Source organism: Cebus imitator, unplaced genomic scaffold, assembly GCF_001604975.1.
Source record: "Cebus imitator isolate Cc_AM_T3 unplaced genomic scaffold, Cebus_imitator-1.0 Scaffold0, whole genome shotgun sequence".
Taxonomy (NCBI): Eukaryota; Metazoa; Chordata; class Mammalia; order Primates; family Cebidae; genus Cebus; species Cebus imitator.
The window spans coordinates 20600076-20618261 of record NW_016107315.1 but is presented as its reverse complement, the minus strand read 5'-3'; the positions used below and the strand labels follow the sequence as shown (position 1 = coordinate 20618261).

At 36.9% G+C, this 18186-nt stretch overlaps 1 protein-coding gene across 1 annotated transcript; it reads right to left on the bottom strand.

The window, feature by feature from the left end:
• Window positions 1-229: 229 nt before the first annotated feature.
• On the bottom strand, window positions 230-1987 carry LOC108308920 (olfactory receptor 8B3). The gene has a single exon (XM_017535011.2). It carries the CDS (start codon window positions 1858-1860, stop codon window positions 1033-1035), a length of 828 nt encoding a protein of 275 aa, XP_017390500.1. The 5' UTR covers window positions 1861-1987; the 3' UTR covers window positions 230-1032.
• Window positions 1988-18186: the final 16199 nt, after the last annotated feature.

Here is an 18186-nt window from a genome sequence, read left to right as displayed (position 1 = left end):
AAAAAAATCAAGGAATTATGAGAAATAACCTTTATATAAAATGTGTTTCATGTCTTATTGGTGAGACAGAGTTTAAGCAGGCTCACAAAATATTTTTAGAAACATAGTTTATTAATTTTAATATACATCTTTCCATTATAAACCATATCGAATAAGTAAATCATTGTATACATATTTTTACAAACTTAATGTACAGTATTTACCTAAAGGAGTAAAAAATGACATTTACAGTAGGAACTACATTATTTTTTTTCAAAATTTTCAAGGCTGTTTTAGATAGTAATGAATGAAAGTTTTATAATGTGAACTATGTTCCCCCTTACTGGGATCCTGAGGTGCACATGTATTATTTCTCTAATCATCCTCTGTTAACGCTGCCTTTGGCAATATAGGTGGAGTTACACATATTCTCTGCTATTTCAAATAGACTGGAACGATAGAGGTTCTCAGAAACAAAGGGCATATGGTACAAAGTTTGCCATTCTCAGAGGAGACAAGAAAAGTCAAAATAAGAAAAAGAAAAACGGTGAGGAAATAGAACAAAAGGATAAGATCAAGAAGATCTGGTTCTGCTTTAAGCCACCTAACATTTGTAATGCAGACATTTCATCAAATCCTGCTGCCTATATCTGTAACAAAGTTGATAAAATAAGAATGCTTCTGTTATACCTGGCACTTCTGTGTTTAGGTGAGAAAGCTGTGACTTTAACATGTTTACAATTCATGAAATTTACCATTTTTGTCCAATTAAGGATAGCCCAGGAGAGAGGAAGGGGATAAGATGATAATGAAACATATCAGTGCATATACTCCTTTTACAAATATGCCATGACCTATTTAGTAAAATTGTGAGAAGTGCCAGAGATACAAAAACAAACAAACAAAAAAGAGACAAGGTGATCTCATAAGGGAAATGAAGAGACAAGTTTCCTAAAATCACACATAACACTATCTGTAGAAGCAACAAAACTCTTCATGAAAAACTTAAAACTTTGAAGAACTTCAATTGTTTTACATTATTATTGCTTCTAATTAGAATATGTTTCTCTTCTGAATTTTAATTAGCGCTTTCCTTAATGCAACTTTGACATCCTTGTTCCTCAAACTGTAAATGAGGGGATTTAGCATGGGTACCACATTAGTGTAGAAAACAGAAGAAACTTTTCCCTGCTCCGTAGATCCAGAAGAATATTTAAGATACATGAATGCTGCTGACCCAAAAAAGAGAGAAAGTGCAATGACATGAGAGCTACAAGTACTGAAGGCTTTTGATCTTCCTTGAGAGGATTTGATATGAAGAATGCTACTGACAATAAAAACATAAGAAATGAGGATGGTGAAACTGGGTACTGTGATATTAATACCCACAACAATGAGAACAACCACCTCGTTGACATAGGTGCTGGTGCAAGAAAGCTGGAGAAGGGGGATTATGTCACACAAGTAATGGTTGATGATATTAGCACTACAGAAGGTGAGTCTAAGCATGCACCCGCTGTGGGCCGTGGCTCCAGCCAATCCCATTATGTAAGCAGCAAAAGTTAGCATAGAACAGGCCTGATGGGACATGGTGACCTTATAAAGCAATGGGCTACAGATGGCCACATAGCGATCATAGGCCATTGAGGTCAACATGTAGCATTCAGAGATGACAAAAAAGAGAAAGAAAAACAGCTGAGTCATGCACCCAACGTAGGAGATAATATTCTTTTTTGAAACAAAGTTCATTAGCATTTTGGGGGTGAAAACAGAGGAGTAACAGAGATCAATGAAGGAGAGATTGAAGAGGAAATAGTACATGGGGGTGTGGAGGTGAGAATTGAGACCAATAAGAGTGATCAAGCCAAGGTTGCCTACCATGGTGACAATGTAGATCACTAGAAATAGGAAAAAGAAGGGTTGTCGGAACTCCGGACGATCTGTTAATCCAGCAAGAATAAATTCAGTCACTAAGGAGTGGTTTCTAGCCAGCGTTTTCTGTCTTCAAAAATCTGGGAGGACAAAAGAAAATTCCGTTAATAGAGAACACAGCTTTCTTCTTAAAAACCCCCATTCATGAGGAGGGCACTCAGGCTGTAGGAATTAGGTTAAGTTCTTCTTTGTTTCTTGGAGTCTGAATGTACTGCCACACCCTGTCCTCAACATTTCAATGACTGTCTTTTCTCTGCACGGGCTGAATGTGACAAACAGTTGCTCCTGTCCTTACTAGAAGACAGAGGAGTGGAGTAGCTGAGGCACAGGCCTACCTGCTGTTGAGCTTGGTTTGTGGGGCTAAGTCTCATCTCCCTCACCTCCATCTGGCCCTGCACTTCCTAGTTTTTGCTTATTGTTTCCATTATTCTACTAGACACTTCAGTTTCCCTGTGATGACCATCAAGTAAGGGAAGATTTCTTTACAGCACAGACCATACCGATGTTCTGTTTCCTAGACAGGGGTCTCCTGCAGGGTTTCCAGATACCTTACCATAAGAATCCATGAAGTCACCAGTTGTTAACAGGAGACCTTTGGTAGTTGAAGCCTCATGATTCACCACATACAACTCACATAAGTGCTTCTACACATTTTCCTCTATCCCGTCCTAGCCAGACAGAGGATAAAGAAAGAAATGTGAATGTGTTTTCACAGGTCTTTGTAGGAGGGCATGAGAGAAACATAATTAATTTGGGTGCTAGTTATATTAGTGGTTAAGTTTGCAAAATTTTACCACACTGATATTTTTATGACACTTAAACTCTTCTATATGTATAGCACATGTCAATATATTTTTAATAAAGAGACAAATCTCTCCTTTCCTGACATTGCTCTGTTCTGGATGTGTCACCTGGAACTGCTCTCTCTATCTCATTAACAGGCTAAGAATAAGCCAACAGAGAGAACAATGTGAGAAACACAGGCCACAGAGTCAGAGTGCCATACCACTGAGTTTCTTGCTATTGAATAGGATATTTTTCCCCATTTTTCAGCAACATCCAGGAAAGAAAAATAGAAACTTGAGTAACTCACCTCCCTTCCACTCAGAGAGCTTAGTGCTGACCCTTAATGTGTGTTTCACCTCCACTGCCCTGGAGGAAGAACTGGCAGTGAAAGTGTCTAAGTTGACCAGATATAGTCAAAGAGTCTTCTCCCTTGACTGGCAAAAGCATTGAGTATAGCTCTCAGACTCTGAATGTTCTAGGAGTCACTTTGAGGTGTAGATCAAACTATTGTTTCTAAATTTGACAAGTGCTTGAAGGAAACCAGGCTTCATATCAAAGCCACCATGTTATAAAGACATGGCATTTGCTCAAAGCTTATAATTCTTTTGGATCTGATTAGAAATCCAGCAGTAAGTTTCTCTCAGGACTTCCCCTACCATGACAAACTCTTCAGGGAAGAAATTATATGCCTGTGTTTACAGTCCAACTTGTTGTAGTAGATGTAAACTTCTCATTAGGGACTGTACAGTCCACAGGGTGTAGGAGAGACAGCCTCTGTTGTCATGTGTAAAGATGTAAATATAATGATTGTCAGAAGTTTTGCTAATTGCAATTCTAGGTAGTATGTTAGCGTTAACAAAAATGTTTGTATAATTTAGTAAAGTTTATTGTGATGCTCATTTTTAATATTGTGGGTCCTTTTAAATAATCCATTTTTACTTTTGTATACTTTATACACATAAAAAAAGATATTTGAATTGAATTCAGATTTGGTAAATAACAATTTTGTTTAACATAGAATTATTTTTCATTTCATAAAATTTATTTACCTTGGGTTGCTCTAACTCGACATGTCTTTGCTTTTAACAGGTTAAAATCAAATCCGTAGAAAAATCAGTATGCCTGAATCATTTCAAGACAGTGTGATTTCAGAATTTTCCTGTACGTAGGAATTTGTGCTCATGAGAAGGTATCTATTTTTTTCCCTTTTTATTTTAAAATTATTAGAATTACAAGAAGTGACAAAAGTCATACGTAGAATCCCTTGAATTCTTCACCCAGTTTCCTCCCGTAGAGACATCTTCCGCAATTATAGGACAATAGGAAAATCAGGAAATTGGCATATGTTCAATAATGTCAACTAAACTATAGACCTTATTCAGCAGTTTAACATGCGTGTGTGTGTGTGTGTGTGTGTGTGTGTGTGTGTGTGTAAATCTATGAAATTCAATCCCATCTACTTTTTTTTCTTTCTTTCTTTTAGATAGAGTTTTACTCTGTTTTCCAGGCTGGAGTGCAGTGGTACAATCACAGCTCACTGCAGCCTCAACTTCCCAGGCTCAATAAATCTTCCCACCTCAGCCTACAGGCACATGCTATGACCCCTGGATAGTTTTTGTATTTTTTGTAGAGACAGAATTTCATCTTGTTGCCTAGGCTGGTCTTGAACTCCTGGATCAAACAATCCACCTACCTTGGCACTCCCAAAGTGCTGGGACTACAGGAGTGAGTCACCACACCCAGCCAAAAATATCCCTCTTAAAAGAGATGTGTAAATTTTTACTTATTTTTATTTTTTATTGATGATTATTTTATATATTTATGGGATACAATGTGGTGTTTTGACATATTTATGCGTCGTGGAACTATTAAATTAAGATCATTAACATACCATCAACTCAAATACTGATTTTTTGTAGTGCAAACACTTGAAATCTACTCCCGCTGCAATTTTGAGATATATATTGCATTATTATTAACTACAGTCTCCAGTCAGTGCAGTAGATTTCAAAAACTTATAGCTCCTTTCTAACTAAAACTTTGCACCCTTTGTCCAGCATCTCCTGATTCCCCCGACCCCAGCCTCCGGTAACAACCATTTTATTTTATTTATTTTTATTATACTTATTTATTTAAAAAATTTTGAGACCAGGTCTCACTCTTTCACCTTGTTAGAGTACAGTGGCACAAGCTTGGCTTACTGAAGCCTTGACCTCCTGGAGCAATCCTCTCACCTCAGCCTCCTGGCTAGCTGAGACTACAGGTGCGTGCCACCATACCCAGCTAATCTTTTTTAATTTTTGTAGAGACAGGGTCTCATTGTTTTACAGGCTGGTCTAGAACTCCTGGGCTCAAACAATACTCCCATCTTGGCCTCCTAAAATGCTGGGATTACAGGTGTGAGCCATCACACCAGCCTATTTTTAAAATTTTTATCATTTTTATGAGCTAATATTCCAAAAATATATGGTCATAATTATTAATGAAAATTTGGGCTTTCTTTTGGAATATAAATTCCTTATATCAGGCTTTGTGCTAGAAATGTCTATTTCCAATGCTTTATTAAGAATTTTTAATGAGTGTATCTCTAATTTCTTTTATAGTCACTGTTTTAGTTCAATACCTAAAGACTGGGTAATTTAAACAGAATTTTCTTGGCTAATGATTCTGGAGTTTGGGAAGTCCAAGAATGAGGATTCAGCATCTTGCAAGAGCCTTCTTGCTGTGTTATTACATAGAGGAAAGGCAGAGAGAGAGAGAGAGAGAGACTAGAGCTGCACTCATCCTTTTGAACCCTCTTGCTATATAGACATTAATCCATTAATCCATGAGGCGAGAACCCTCATGGCCTAATCGCCTCTTACAGGTCTCATTTCTTAATACTGCTACAGTGCCAATTAAATTTCAAGATGCATTTGGGAAGGGACGAACAATCAAAACACAGCAATTATCATCAAGAAGAAATTGTATATGAAAAGTGATGAGTTTTCAATAATTTGTATCACCATTTAACACTTTGCTATTAAAATCAGATTTTAAAAATATAAGAGCTTTTTTTCTTTCGTTGGCATATTTAATGTTGAATCAGTTTGGAATCAATTTCACTTTTTTTATTTCAAATATTACAAAATAACAAAGAAGCCCTACTTTGCGGAAAGTACGCATTGTTAGAGTAACCACATTGTGACCAGCTTAGATGCCACCAAAAGGCTGCATCAGCTGCTGTAAGAGAATATATGGACAGAAGTATCTGATCTAGGATACTTGTACAGACATATCTGATCTAGGGCTTCACTGCCTGGAGCAGTGGCCATAAGATTTCTGGCCTGCTCTCCAATCACCACAGAAGGCAGCACCTAAGGCCAAGCTCTGTGCTTCTTGAACACCCAAAACAAGCTCCACCAGCAGCTCCACAGGCCTCTTGTTCACAATCGTCTCTGTCCTTTCATCCATGTGACAGCTGTAACTGGTTTCCACATGGTGAAGTGCCTCTGTGGTTGGGCTGTGAAACAGAACAGTGAGTACCTAACTTGGCCAACTGCTCTTGCAGCTGGGAAAAGCATACCATCAGACACTCTCCACTCTTGCCTCCTGAGAGCATCCTTTTAGGCTCTGTAGGCTCTGTGCCTTTCACATGTGTTCTTATAGGGCTTCTATAGGAATAAAACTTTTTTCCAATTAAAATTGTATTTATAAAGCCAATACAATGGAAGGATAACAAAGATGTACGACACTACCCATAGCTTCAAGACATTCACCAATTTGCAGATACAATACTTCCAAATATCCACAAGTTGGTTTTAAAAATGCTTCATTTCTGAAATAGTTTTTATTTCAAATATCTAATTATATTAGTTTTTATTTATTTATGCATTTATTTATTTAGTTTTTTTTTTGAGACGGAGTTTCACTCATGTTACCCAGGCTGGAGTGCAATGGCGCGATCTCGGCTCACCGCAACCTCTGCCTCCTGGGTTCAGGCAATTCTCCTGCCTCAGCCTCCTGAGTAGCTGGGATTACAGGCATGCACCACCATGCCCAGCTGATTTTTGTATTTTTAGTAGAGACGGGGTTTCACCATGTTGACCAGGATGGTCTCGATCTCTTGACCTCGTGATCCACCTGCCTTGGCCTCCCAAAGTGCTGGGATTACAGGCTTGAGCCACCGCGCCCGGCCTTATATTAGTTTTTAAACCTACATTTGCATGTTTAATCATTTTGGTTTTATGTAAATTATAGCTTTAATTTTAGAAATTGAACATTTTTGCTAGGATGAACAAAAGAATAGAGAGAGGGCCTATAAAATAAGTCTGTTGATTCACAGCAGAACCCGGCATTTGCTGACTTATCCTCCACCAGGGGGTGCTGGTGACTCGGATATCATATTCAAACTGCAAGGTGCATGCCATACCTTCGACTCATAGTTTGCTTTTGTTAAGCACCAAGGATGTAGTCATGGATGCTGTGCATCTTTGTCTTCTGTAAAATGTGAAGTTATTAAAAGATGTGCTTTTGAGCAAAACTTAAATAGAACGATTTTAAGCAATTTCATCGTGCATCTTAATGGATGTAGGAGAGAAAATGACAGGGGCAGACATGAGGCCTTCAGATTTCTGCATGGTAGAGTAAGGGTTTTAAACAATCCATTACAGTAAATTAAGCTTACCTAATAAATTTATATAGATGATGCTTCATTCTTACAGCAATTTTTTAAGTCAGATGTAAGTAGAGATCTTAACTGGTATAAATACATTCTAAAGCTATTCTCTTTCTTTTTTATTGTACTTTAGATTCTGGGGTGCATGTGCAGATCATGCAAGATTGTTGCATAGGTACATGGCAAGGTGGTTTGCTGCCTCCATCATCCATCACCTATACCTGACATTTCTCCCCACATTATCCCTCCACACCCTCCCTCCCACTGTCCCTCCCCTAGCCCCACCCAACAGACCCCAGTGCGTGCTTCCCTCTCTGTGTCCATGTGTTCTTATTATTCAACACCCGCCTATGAGTGAGAACATGCATTGTTTGATTTTCTGTTCTTGTGTCAGTTTGCTGTGAATGATGATTTCCCCGTTCATCCATGTCCCTACAAAGGGCACGAACTCATCGTTTTTTATGGCTGCATAGTATTCCATGGTATATATGTGCCACATTTTCTTTGTCCAGTCTATCATCAATGGGCATTTGGGTTGGTTCCAGGTCTTTGCTATTGTAAACAGTGCCACGATGAGCACACATGTACACGTGTCTTTATAATAGAATGATTTATAGCCCTCTAGGTATATAACTAGTAATGAGATTGCTGGGTCAAATGGAATTTCTATTTCTAGATCATTGAGGAATCACCACACTGTCTTCCACAATGTTTGAACTAATTTACAAAGCTATTCTTACAAAGCAGTGCTTTCAACTTTTCAAAAGATAGTAGTATCTTCTGACAAAGATGAAAATTGCACAGATAGGTAAGCTCATTCTCCAGAATCAGATATATCCTTCAAGGGGCATTTTTCCTTGAACCAATTGAGAAGTAGAAATGGACAGAGAAGGCTCTCTTGTGAATAACTCACAAAACATGAAGATTTTGTAAGGATCCATTTTTTTATGAATTTTTGTTATAAATAACTCTTATTTTTTCTGTTTCTAAATATAAAAAGATATTATAATATGTAACTGACTTTTTAAAGTGCATGTGCAATTCTAGAGATTGTGTCTTGCTTCACTAAGGAGCTTTGTCCCAAATCTCCATAGCCTTACTATCTGTGGAAGTAAATATTCCTCTGTAGCAGACCCAGTTTATCCCATTTTAACATCAAGCCTTTCTCAGGGTATGTACATTTTTCTAGTTTTACATCAAAGACTAGTCCATTATTTCTCTGCTACAAGCATCTTGGCTGAGAAGATTATTCCTACAATGACCCCACTTTTAGGTTCTTTGACAAAGATGCAAAAGAAATATAGCTGAGTTGGCCATCCCACAGAGGAGATGATGTTCCTCTCTGAGATAAAGCCCATCAGAATTTTTGTGGTACAGACAAATAAGTAGCAGACATTAATGAAGGACAGAGTGAAGAGGAAAAAGTGTGTGTGGGCATGAAGGTGAGAATTTAGAGACATAAGATTATGTTCAAATTCTTCCCACAGTGACCACATTAAGAATACAACACTGGGGCAGCTGGAGTTTGTTAATCTCACAAGGATAAACTCAGTCACTGAAGTGCCATTCACTTCATTATATGATCTATAAGAACAGGGCAGACAGTCTCTTCATCCCAGAGGAAAAGCTGGATCTCTGCTGGTTCGTCAGCTCAGGGTTGTTTAAAGACTTACAGCAATGCATCCGAGGAGCAAGACTTCCTAAGAGGGTCCCCAAGGCTTGAGAGTCTTCCTAAGAGGGTTCCCAAGGCCTGAAAGTAAAGACATACAGCAAGGCATCCGAGGAGCAAGACTTCCTAAGGAGGTCACCAAGGCCTGATTGTTCTTCCCTCTTCTCTACTTCTCCTCTGTCAGTTTGTAGGTCCCTAATCAGAAAAAATTGCTTGTAGACCTACAGTTTCAGCACTTTCTCCCCCCAACGAGGGCTGTCTCCAGAATATTCTCCTAGAATCCTTGATCTATGGGTTTGGAAGGAAATTGGCAAGGCAGAGATGATTTAGAGATTCATCATCGTTTTTTTCCTAGAGACCCAACCAATGCTGGACCTCGAGGTCCCTTCTTTCCTATTGTCTTGAAGGGGGCATATCTGATGATGCAGCAGTCAATAGCCATCAGCACAGTCTTCAGTCTCTGACAAGCTAAAAGAGTTATTTGGAGAATTTTCCATGACTTCTATTTGAAAACTTGCCCAGAAGGTCCTCTTCACAAGCAAGCAGTAAAACCATTTTTGAAGGCTAAATGGCTTGAATGGGAATTTGTTTCATGCCCTAGAGCTCTGGACAAAGTAATTCAAAGCCCAGAGAATGATTTTCTCCATTGCAATTTCCTTTAAAGTTGGAGGAATCTCTTAAACATGTATATTACGGAGCCTGTGTGTACATCCTGTGTCATAGACCTACCCTTGGACCTTTCCATGCTCAACGTTCTTACTGTGTAATTTTATGTCAAGAAATCCAATCTCCAGTGCAGAAGAGTGAATGCTCCCTTTGTCACTTCCTTCATTTTCCCCTGGAGTCTATGCACAGCTCTACAAAAGGAAAGTCCAGGAATACAGTCACTTGCCATTTCTACTACTTTCCTACCTCTGCTGCTGCTGCTGCCATACATTGCCACCCAATAAAAGGTGCTGTCGTCTTGGAATTCTTTTCTGAGCAAAGGCAAGAATTTTCCCAGGTTAAGCCCCAGTGTGGGGGCTGGCCTGCCCTGCATTACTTTGACTTTCCAATTAAATTAACTTTTTTGTTTAAACTGATTTGGCTTAGGTTTTCTTAAATCTGAATTACTGAAAGTACTGAAAAGCAATCACTTAGAATGAAAAGGCTCCTAATATATCGCACTACTGTAGCTTGTAAAAATTTCTGTGGCAGTACTTACTTCCATTTTTATATACAGCACTGTAAGAGAAATAAATTTTACATTAAGAAAGATCCGTGTTTGAATCCTGGCTCTGCCATTAGTTTTTGCGACTTTGGCAAAAGCATTTAAGCTCAGCCTTTGTTTATTTCTGTGTAAAACAGAGATACTTTGGTAGAGATTTTAAAAGGTAAGTTAATACAAGAGCTTAGCACTGTGACTAAGGCCAGTTACTGATAAGTTGTGCAATTCTGCTTCTTTTGTCGCTTCTTCAATTAGACCAAAGGGCAGATCTGTATCTTATCTCTTTTTGTGTTCAGAGAATCTCGACACTTAAATCCTCTACAGATGTTTATTAGATGAAATGAATGAGTAAAAGTTCAAAAGTAATCAGATAACTTACTTGTGGAGTTTAGATTTCAAGGTTCCTTTATCTAAGCAAAGGCATATCAGCTCAGGAGAGGTGTTTTGATCTGTTTTTAATAGGACCACAAAAAAAATGATAAATAAGATAAAATTCTTGTCCCCAGTTTCATTAGTTTCATTTCTTATGCCCTGATCCTCTACAGTATTTTCCACATCTCATCAGCTGAAAGTCTTCAGCACCCACATAATAATTTTTGCTGTTGTCTATGATTCTATGCTGTTCACACACCTCAAAACCTTTTCTGCTGGTTCTGTGAGCCAGGGGAATTTTTTTACTCTAGTTTTTTAAATCTCTCGCTATCATGAACATGTTCTCATATCAGTAGATATTTTTCATGAGGAAAGCACTGTTCAGGATGCCACACGTTCTCTCTTCCCTCTTTGACTTTTCACTGCTGTTTCTTCCTTGGATGCTGTTTCCCCTGAAGAGCTTTATTCCACACTCTCTTACCACCACCTCTGCCTAAATTTAGCTCCATATATATATATAAAATATCATATTCCATAAGAAAAATACAGCTTCTTAGAAATTGTGGGTTTTTTTTTTTTTTAATGATTTAGCCCTTAAGACCACAATGCAATGACATGGTTCAAAATTCAGAAGATTCAAAAAGGATATGCAGTGGAAAGTCTCCTTTATACCCCTGTCTCTCAGCCATCTAGTTGTCCTCCCTGGAGGCAACTAGTGCTACCAGTTACTGTCAATGTTATCTGTGATGTTTTATTCATATACAGTCCTGGGTTGCTTAGACACTAGGAATGTGTTCTTAGAAATGTGCTGTTAGGTGATTTTCTGGTTATGCAAACATCACAGAGTGAACTTACACAAACCTAAGTGATACAGCCTACCACACACCTAGGCTACATGGTACAGCCTCTTACTCCTAGGCTACAAACCTCTACAGCATGTGACTGTACTTTGTGCTGTGGGCAATTGTAACACAGTGTAAGTACTGCTGTATCTAAACACAGCTAGAAAAAGTACAGTAAAAATATGGTATAAAAGATTAAAAATGGGCCAGGTGCGGTGGTTCACAGTTGTAATCCCAGCACTTTGGGAGTCCAAGGCAGGCAGATCACAAGGTCAAGAGATGGAGATGATCCTGGCCAACATGGTGAAACCTCGTCTCTATTAAAAATAGAAAAATTAGCTGGGTATGGTGGCTCGTTGTCTTTAATCCCAGCTACTCAGGAGGCTGAGGCAGAAAAACCACTTTAACCCGGGAGGCGGAGGTTGCAGTGAGCTGAGATTGTGCCACTGTACTCCAGTCTGGTGACAGAGCAAGACTCTTTCTGAGAAGAAAAAAAAAAAAAGATTAAAAATGGTACAGTTGTACAGGGTACTTACCATGAATGGAGCTTGTGGGACTGGAAGTTGCTCTGGGTGAGTCAGTGAGTTGAGTGGTGAATGAACATGGAGGCCTAGTACATTACTGTACACTACTGTAGACTTCATAAATACTGTGCACTTAGGGTACACTAAATTTATCTTAAAATATTTTTCTTTCTTTAATAATAAATCAACCTTAAATTGCTGTAACATTTTTACTTTATAATCGTTTTTGTTAGAAACTAAGACACAAACGCACCTGTTAGCCTAGGCTTACACAGGGTCAGCATCATCAATATCACTGTCATTCACCTCCGCATCTTGTTTCATTGAAAGGTTTCCAGGGACAGTAACATGTGGAGCTGTTATCTCCTATGGTAACAATGTCCTTTTTTGGAATCCCTCCTGAAGAAACTGCCTGAGGTTGTCTTGTAGTTAATTTCTTTTAATAAGTAGAAAAAATACACTCCAAAATCATGATAAAAGAGTAGACTATAGTATGCTTAATATGTAAACCAGTAATAGTCATTTATTAGTAAGTATTATGTGCTGTACATAATAATATGTGCGATCCTTTTATATGACTGGCAGCACAGGTTTGTTTACAACAAGATCACTACAAATATGTGATTAATGCGTTGTGCTATGTCTTTACCTTTTGATGACTATGACATTGCTAGGAGATAGGAATTTTTCAGCTCTATTTTAATCTTATGGGACTGCCATCCTATGTGTGATCTGTCATCAACCAAAACATCATTGTGCAGTGCATAACTATATAATGAAATTCACATGCATTATCCCACAAATTGTACACAAATTGTAGTATACTGTACACAGTTTTTCCACTTGTTTTTTATTTCCTGTCTATGTCTTCTTGAGAAGCAACTGAAGAATGAGTAAGACCTAGGACGCAGGAAGAGTATATTCAGAAGAATAGTAAAGAGGAGTCCCAGATACCTGTGCAACCACTGTGCAGACCAACTAGGCTAGACTGGAACAGCAGCATAGGAGAGATTATTCCACTTAACAATACCTTTTTGAAATTATTTTATGCATAAAGGTAGTCTTCATTTTTTAAACACCTGCATAGCACTTTTTATGCAGATATCTGAAAATCTATTTGATCTGTCCCTTTTTGATGAATAAGTGAGTTAATCTCAGTCCTTTGTTACTATTTTTTAATGTAATGAGTAAACCCATACATAAATCGTTAGGTATATATATATACAGTTTCCTATCTGTCCAAATCCATACAGCTATTCCTTTTCTTTATGGTTTGACTCTGAGAACATACTTTTCTTTATGATGCTGGAGCTGCGTCTCTGGAGATTAGATTTCTACTTTGCCAGCCAGCTTAGTATTCGGTTCCACCAATACTCAATGCTTCTAACAGAAATAAAAAGCACCTTAGAAATATGAAAGCAAATGAAATATCAGTTAGGGAGAAATGACCTGGATTCTTGATATGATTTAATCACATGCAATGAAAAACGGCAAGAGCAACACTCTCCAATGTTACAGTTGATATTACGTAAATAAGCCATAAGTTATAACCAGAGTTAACAATGTCAGTCAAATATGTGAGCTTGTGTCTTTTAGGGGAAATCCTCCTTTCAGTGTCATGTTGGAGGAATTCAACGCCCATCTTCCCACTGCAGAAGCCATGTTGAAGAGAAGGTCCCTCCCCTTACCACCTGGCAGCCAGAAAACAGGCACCTTGCCCTAGGTCAGCCAGTTGTATGCTCCCACCTAAGAAATTAATCTACAATGATAAAAACAAATGGAACCATTGGGAACCTTTTGCATGGCTTCAGCAGGATCCAAGGATAATGTCAGATGTACAGAGCAGGGGTGTGGCATTTTGGCCAGACTGTTCTTCCTGAAATATGTCCTGGTCTTGGCCTCTCGGGTTGTCTTGGTTCTTACAATTCTGCAACTATGGTTTTACGACTTAACTCCAAATTACTTTGCATCCCCAGTATTCTTTCTGTCAACTCCTAGAATTGCTGATACTTGTCAGAATAAACATGAATGCTCTGTCAGAACTGGGAAGATATCTTCACTGTTCAGTGCTATATCTCCAGTGCCAAATGCAAGGCCTAGGACATTGTTGGGGCTCACTTCAACAATGCTTCTTACACGGATAAATGAAAAGAAAAAAAGGAATAAAATTGCCCACTATCCAGGAAGCTGCAGATAAGCATGAGAGGTGGGGAATGAGGGGACAAGAAGGTGGAATTCTGTGTCAGAAGCTCATAACAGAGCCTTGGAGAATATGTCTGTATTCCCATGTACTGTTCTTTAAGCCCAGGAGAGAGAGGGCAGCAAGCTGAGCAGACAGAAATGCCAGTGAGCACTGAGCTCCTTTCTTCCCTGTCCCACTCCAGAGCAGTCTGCATTCTCTGACTTTGAGGGAAGGAGGAGGCTGCATGAAGTCAGTGGATGCCTGGCAGACTAGGGCACTGCCGGTGAGGTTCCAGAGCACAATCAGATGTTTTTGGAGACTCTCAGAAAGTCTTAAAGGGGCATCAGAGGAGTTGGATTCCTGTATTAGTTAGCAGGAGCACAGGTAGATGAAAATTATCTATTTTAATGAATCATCTGTGGTTTTAATATCTTGGGATTAGAGTTTAAACACTCCTGCAGACAATAGTGCAAACACTCTTGTTCCTGGTGAAATATATTTTAAAACATCTCTGTCAGATGATCATTTAGCTTTTGCCTGGATATTTCTAGTCATGATCACTTGAATGAAGGGTCATTTCCAATCCTTAGATTATAAATATCATAGATCGGACAAAGATTCCTTCCCTAGACTGTATTAACTGGGCATCAATCACTTGTAAAATCCACTAAATCCTTCAAAACGTCGCAAATCAGTAAAACAATAATTGCTTTTAATTTGCAAAATTATTATATTTCTACAGGAGGTAAGGATAATAATTTAAAAGAGCATGACAGTCTTCTCGCCACCAAGAAATTAATTATTGTGGTGAGACAAATTTTCTAATCACATTGTTATTAGAAGAGCAGTGCATATAGTATGTTGAAAACACCTATATCTGATTTACAAAAAGTTGTATATTTTCATTATAATGCTTATACAATTGTAATGTGCTTTAAAAATTTTTTTTAAATGCCTGATCAGTACAAAAATGAAAACACAACTAGGGGAAAAAAATTGACACTGAGCCAGGCAATTTGCTTAAGTGGCCACTAGGTTGTGCTGGTGACTCAGTAACGCTGCTTAAACAAAACAAAACAAAAAAGGATACTTTTGTTTGAGATTTCATTTTTCACATCTTTCTCAGGCCCCTAACATGTATAGCCATGGGTTTTACATAACTCCTTCCATGAAAATTTAAACTCCTTGTTAAAACATAAACTTTTAAAAAAAGCTGTCCTTTGGAGCAAAATTTTAACAGGTTGAATTTATTTAATTTGCAAAATCTGTTAAGCCCTTTCTATATTGCACAAAGGAGAAGAATAGCTAAGATATGACAATTACAATATAAGTCATAGGCACAAATACAAACAAGTAATTCCAATATGATAGATCACTGTGATGCTAGCTCTACGTATTTTTGTTGTTCTTTTGCTTACTGCTCTATTCCAACACCTAGAACATATCAGGAGCCCAATAAATGTTTGCTGTATGGTGAACAATTAGATGAATTCATGATTATACAATAGTTGTACAGTCTACGGTATAAATGTATTCCTATAAAACAGTGTTTATAACCATCGTAAAATCATTTGATAAAAATAGAAACTTTATGAATATCCAAAACTATATATCCCAAAGAAATAATAGCTTTACTTTCGATTCATTGGAATAAATGATGTTAAGAAGATAGTATCTATCTTTTCTGTATTCTTACCAGAACAATTTGTATTACTAAGTTGTATTACGAAATTGTTTGTACTTATTTCAATATAAAAAATAACATGATAATGTCTTTTAACTGCACACAATGTCGCTAAAAAGTGACAGATTCCCAGAATTAGATTGGCTTCATTGTGAGAGCTACTGTTGAAAACAAACCATGATTAAATGTTTCTTTGTAGCAAACCTTATTCATAAAACCCTGGGGACAAACCTTTTAAGAATACCTGCATGTGTCCACTTTGGCTTATAAATCGATACAGACTATATCTCACATATAGGGATTTTGAACACCATTTTTGTGATCACTCTTTCATGTTGACTGCCAGTCATTTCTCCAGATTGTCATTCTCTACTTTTCTATTTCTCTGTTTCATACTATTGCTTTCTACTCCTTTCTGGAATGCAATGTGTCTTGGTGCAATAAAAAAAGCACAGCGGTTGAAGCCAGATAAAGAAATGTTTAAAAATGGAATCTGCCACCTTCTGGGGACCTTCAGCTGATTCCTTAATTCTGAATAGCAATTTACTCCTCTGTAAAAGATGACAGCCAGCAGAATGCGCATTATTTCTGCCTTCTAAGAAGCACGACAAGTGGGAGCTACAGGGAAAGGTATTTAATCCACTCCATGCAGTTTCAGGATTAAAATATCATTAGTGCTAAGAAACCATGTTTACAGTTAAGAAAACAACGGAACTTCATTCTGTAGATAGATCTTTGGTCCTTAGCTAAAGAAAATATGCTGTCTTTTTTACTCTATCAACTATGGAGCCCAGAATATTTATCCAAAATTTGGAAATAGCTAGAAGATAAAAGAAGCTATAAATTTACATGAACAAGGCAGTAATAATGTTATGCTATACCTAATACAGAATGATTACATTAGCAATATAATATAAAAAATAAAATGCTGTGAATTTTGCCAAGAGTACTTTGATGAACACCATAGATCCTTTGAAATAAAAAGAAAAAGAGCCAATAAAGTTTTTAGTTCTAGCTTAGAAATGAAAAAAAAAAAGAGGTACAAACTTCAAATTAGTTCTATCAAGTCCTATTTTATAAAGCAAATTTAATCAATAATGGGTGATAAATTTGAATAAGCATCTTTTTAGCATGTATGGAAATGATCACTTGATTTTTATCCTCAGTTGTATTTAAAAATATGTTATATTAGTAGATTTCCTAATGTTGAATCATCCATGAATCTACGGAATAAATCTCACTTGGATATGATGAGTTACTCTTTTTTTCTGCTGCTGAATGTTTGCTAATATTTTATTTAGTACTTTGTATTGATATTCTAAGTAATGTTTGTCATCTGTAGTTTTCTTTTTGTGTATGCAGTCTTTTCAAATTTTGGATCAATGTTGTGCTCACTTTGTAAAAATGACTTGGGAGGGAGTTTTCTCCTGTTTTAAATTCTGAATTAGCTATTCTGTAATTATCCATTCTGTGGTAGACTTCTCCTGTGAAACCATCTGGGACAAGTAATTTTTGTGATATAACTCTTGACAACTTTTTTCATTGCTCCTATGGAACTGACTCTTTAGATTTTCTATCTGATTTGGAATTCATTTTCTTTAATTATATTTTTCCAGAAAATAGTCCATTTCATTCAGGCCTCTTATTTCACTTAACTAATGTTCAAAAATGCAGTTGTTTTAATGTCCTCTATTTCTATGGTTTCCTCTCTTTTTAATTTTTTATTTGTTCTTTCTTCTTTTTCTCTGAATTAGGATAGATAGTAGCTGATATATATTATTAATGTTGAAAGAACAAGCTGATGAATGTATTTATTATCTCTACTGTTATTGTTTTCTAATTCAATATTTTCCGATTTTAACTTTATTAATTCCTACTCTGTTTTGTTTTAATTTTACTATGTCTTTTTCTGACCCATTGAGTTAATTTATTTATCTCTATTGCTTGTTTAATATATTTAAAATATTTTTCTGTTTTAGTTGTGTACTATCTCATAAATTATAAAAGATTATATTTTCATAGCTTTGTTCTAGACATTCTGTAATTTTATATTTTTTCTTTGACCTATGAGTAGTTTAAAAGAAAATGTTAAATATCAAAGTAATAAAGTATTTTTGTTTTCTAATTATATAATTAAGCTTTACTTTTATTGCATGATGATCAAAGAACATTGATGGAACTATTTTTAATATATTAAATTTATGGAGGTTTGCTTTTGTGACCTAATATTTATCCTTTATGCGACTGTTTGTTTGACCTTTTGATTAAAAGTTATGTTTTTAATATCTAGGACACAGAACTACACACACAAAAAAAGAAATTTAAAAATTGGATGTTTATATAGAAAAAACT

Excerpts from the sequence above, each read along its gene's own strand:
- LOC108308920 (XM_017535011.2), bottom strand. The coding sequence starts at position 1,860 with ATGGTAGGCAACCTTGGCTTGATCACTCTTATTGGTCTCAATTCTCAC.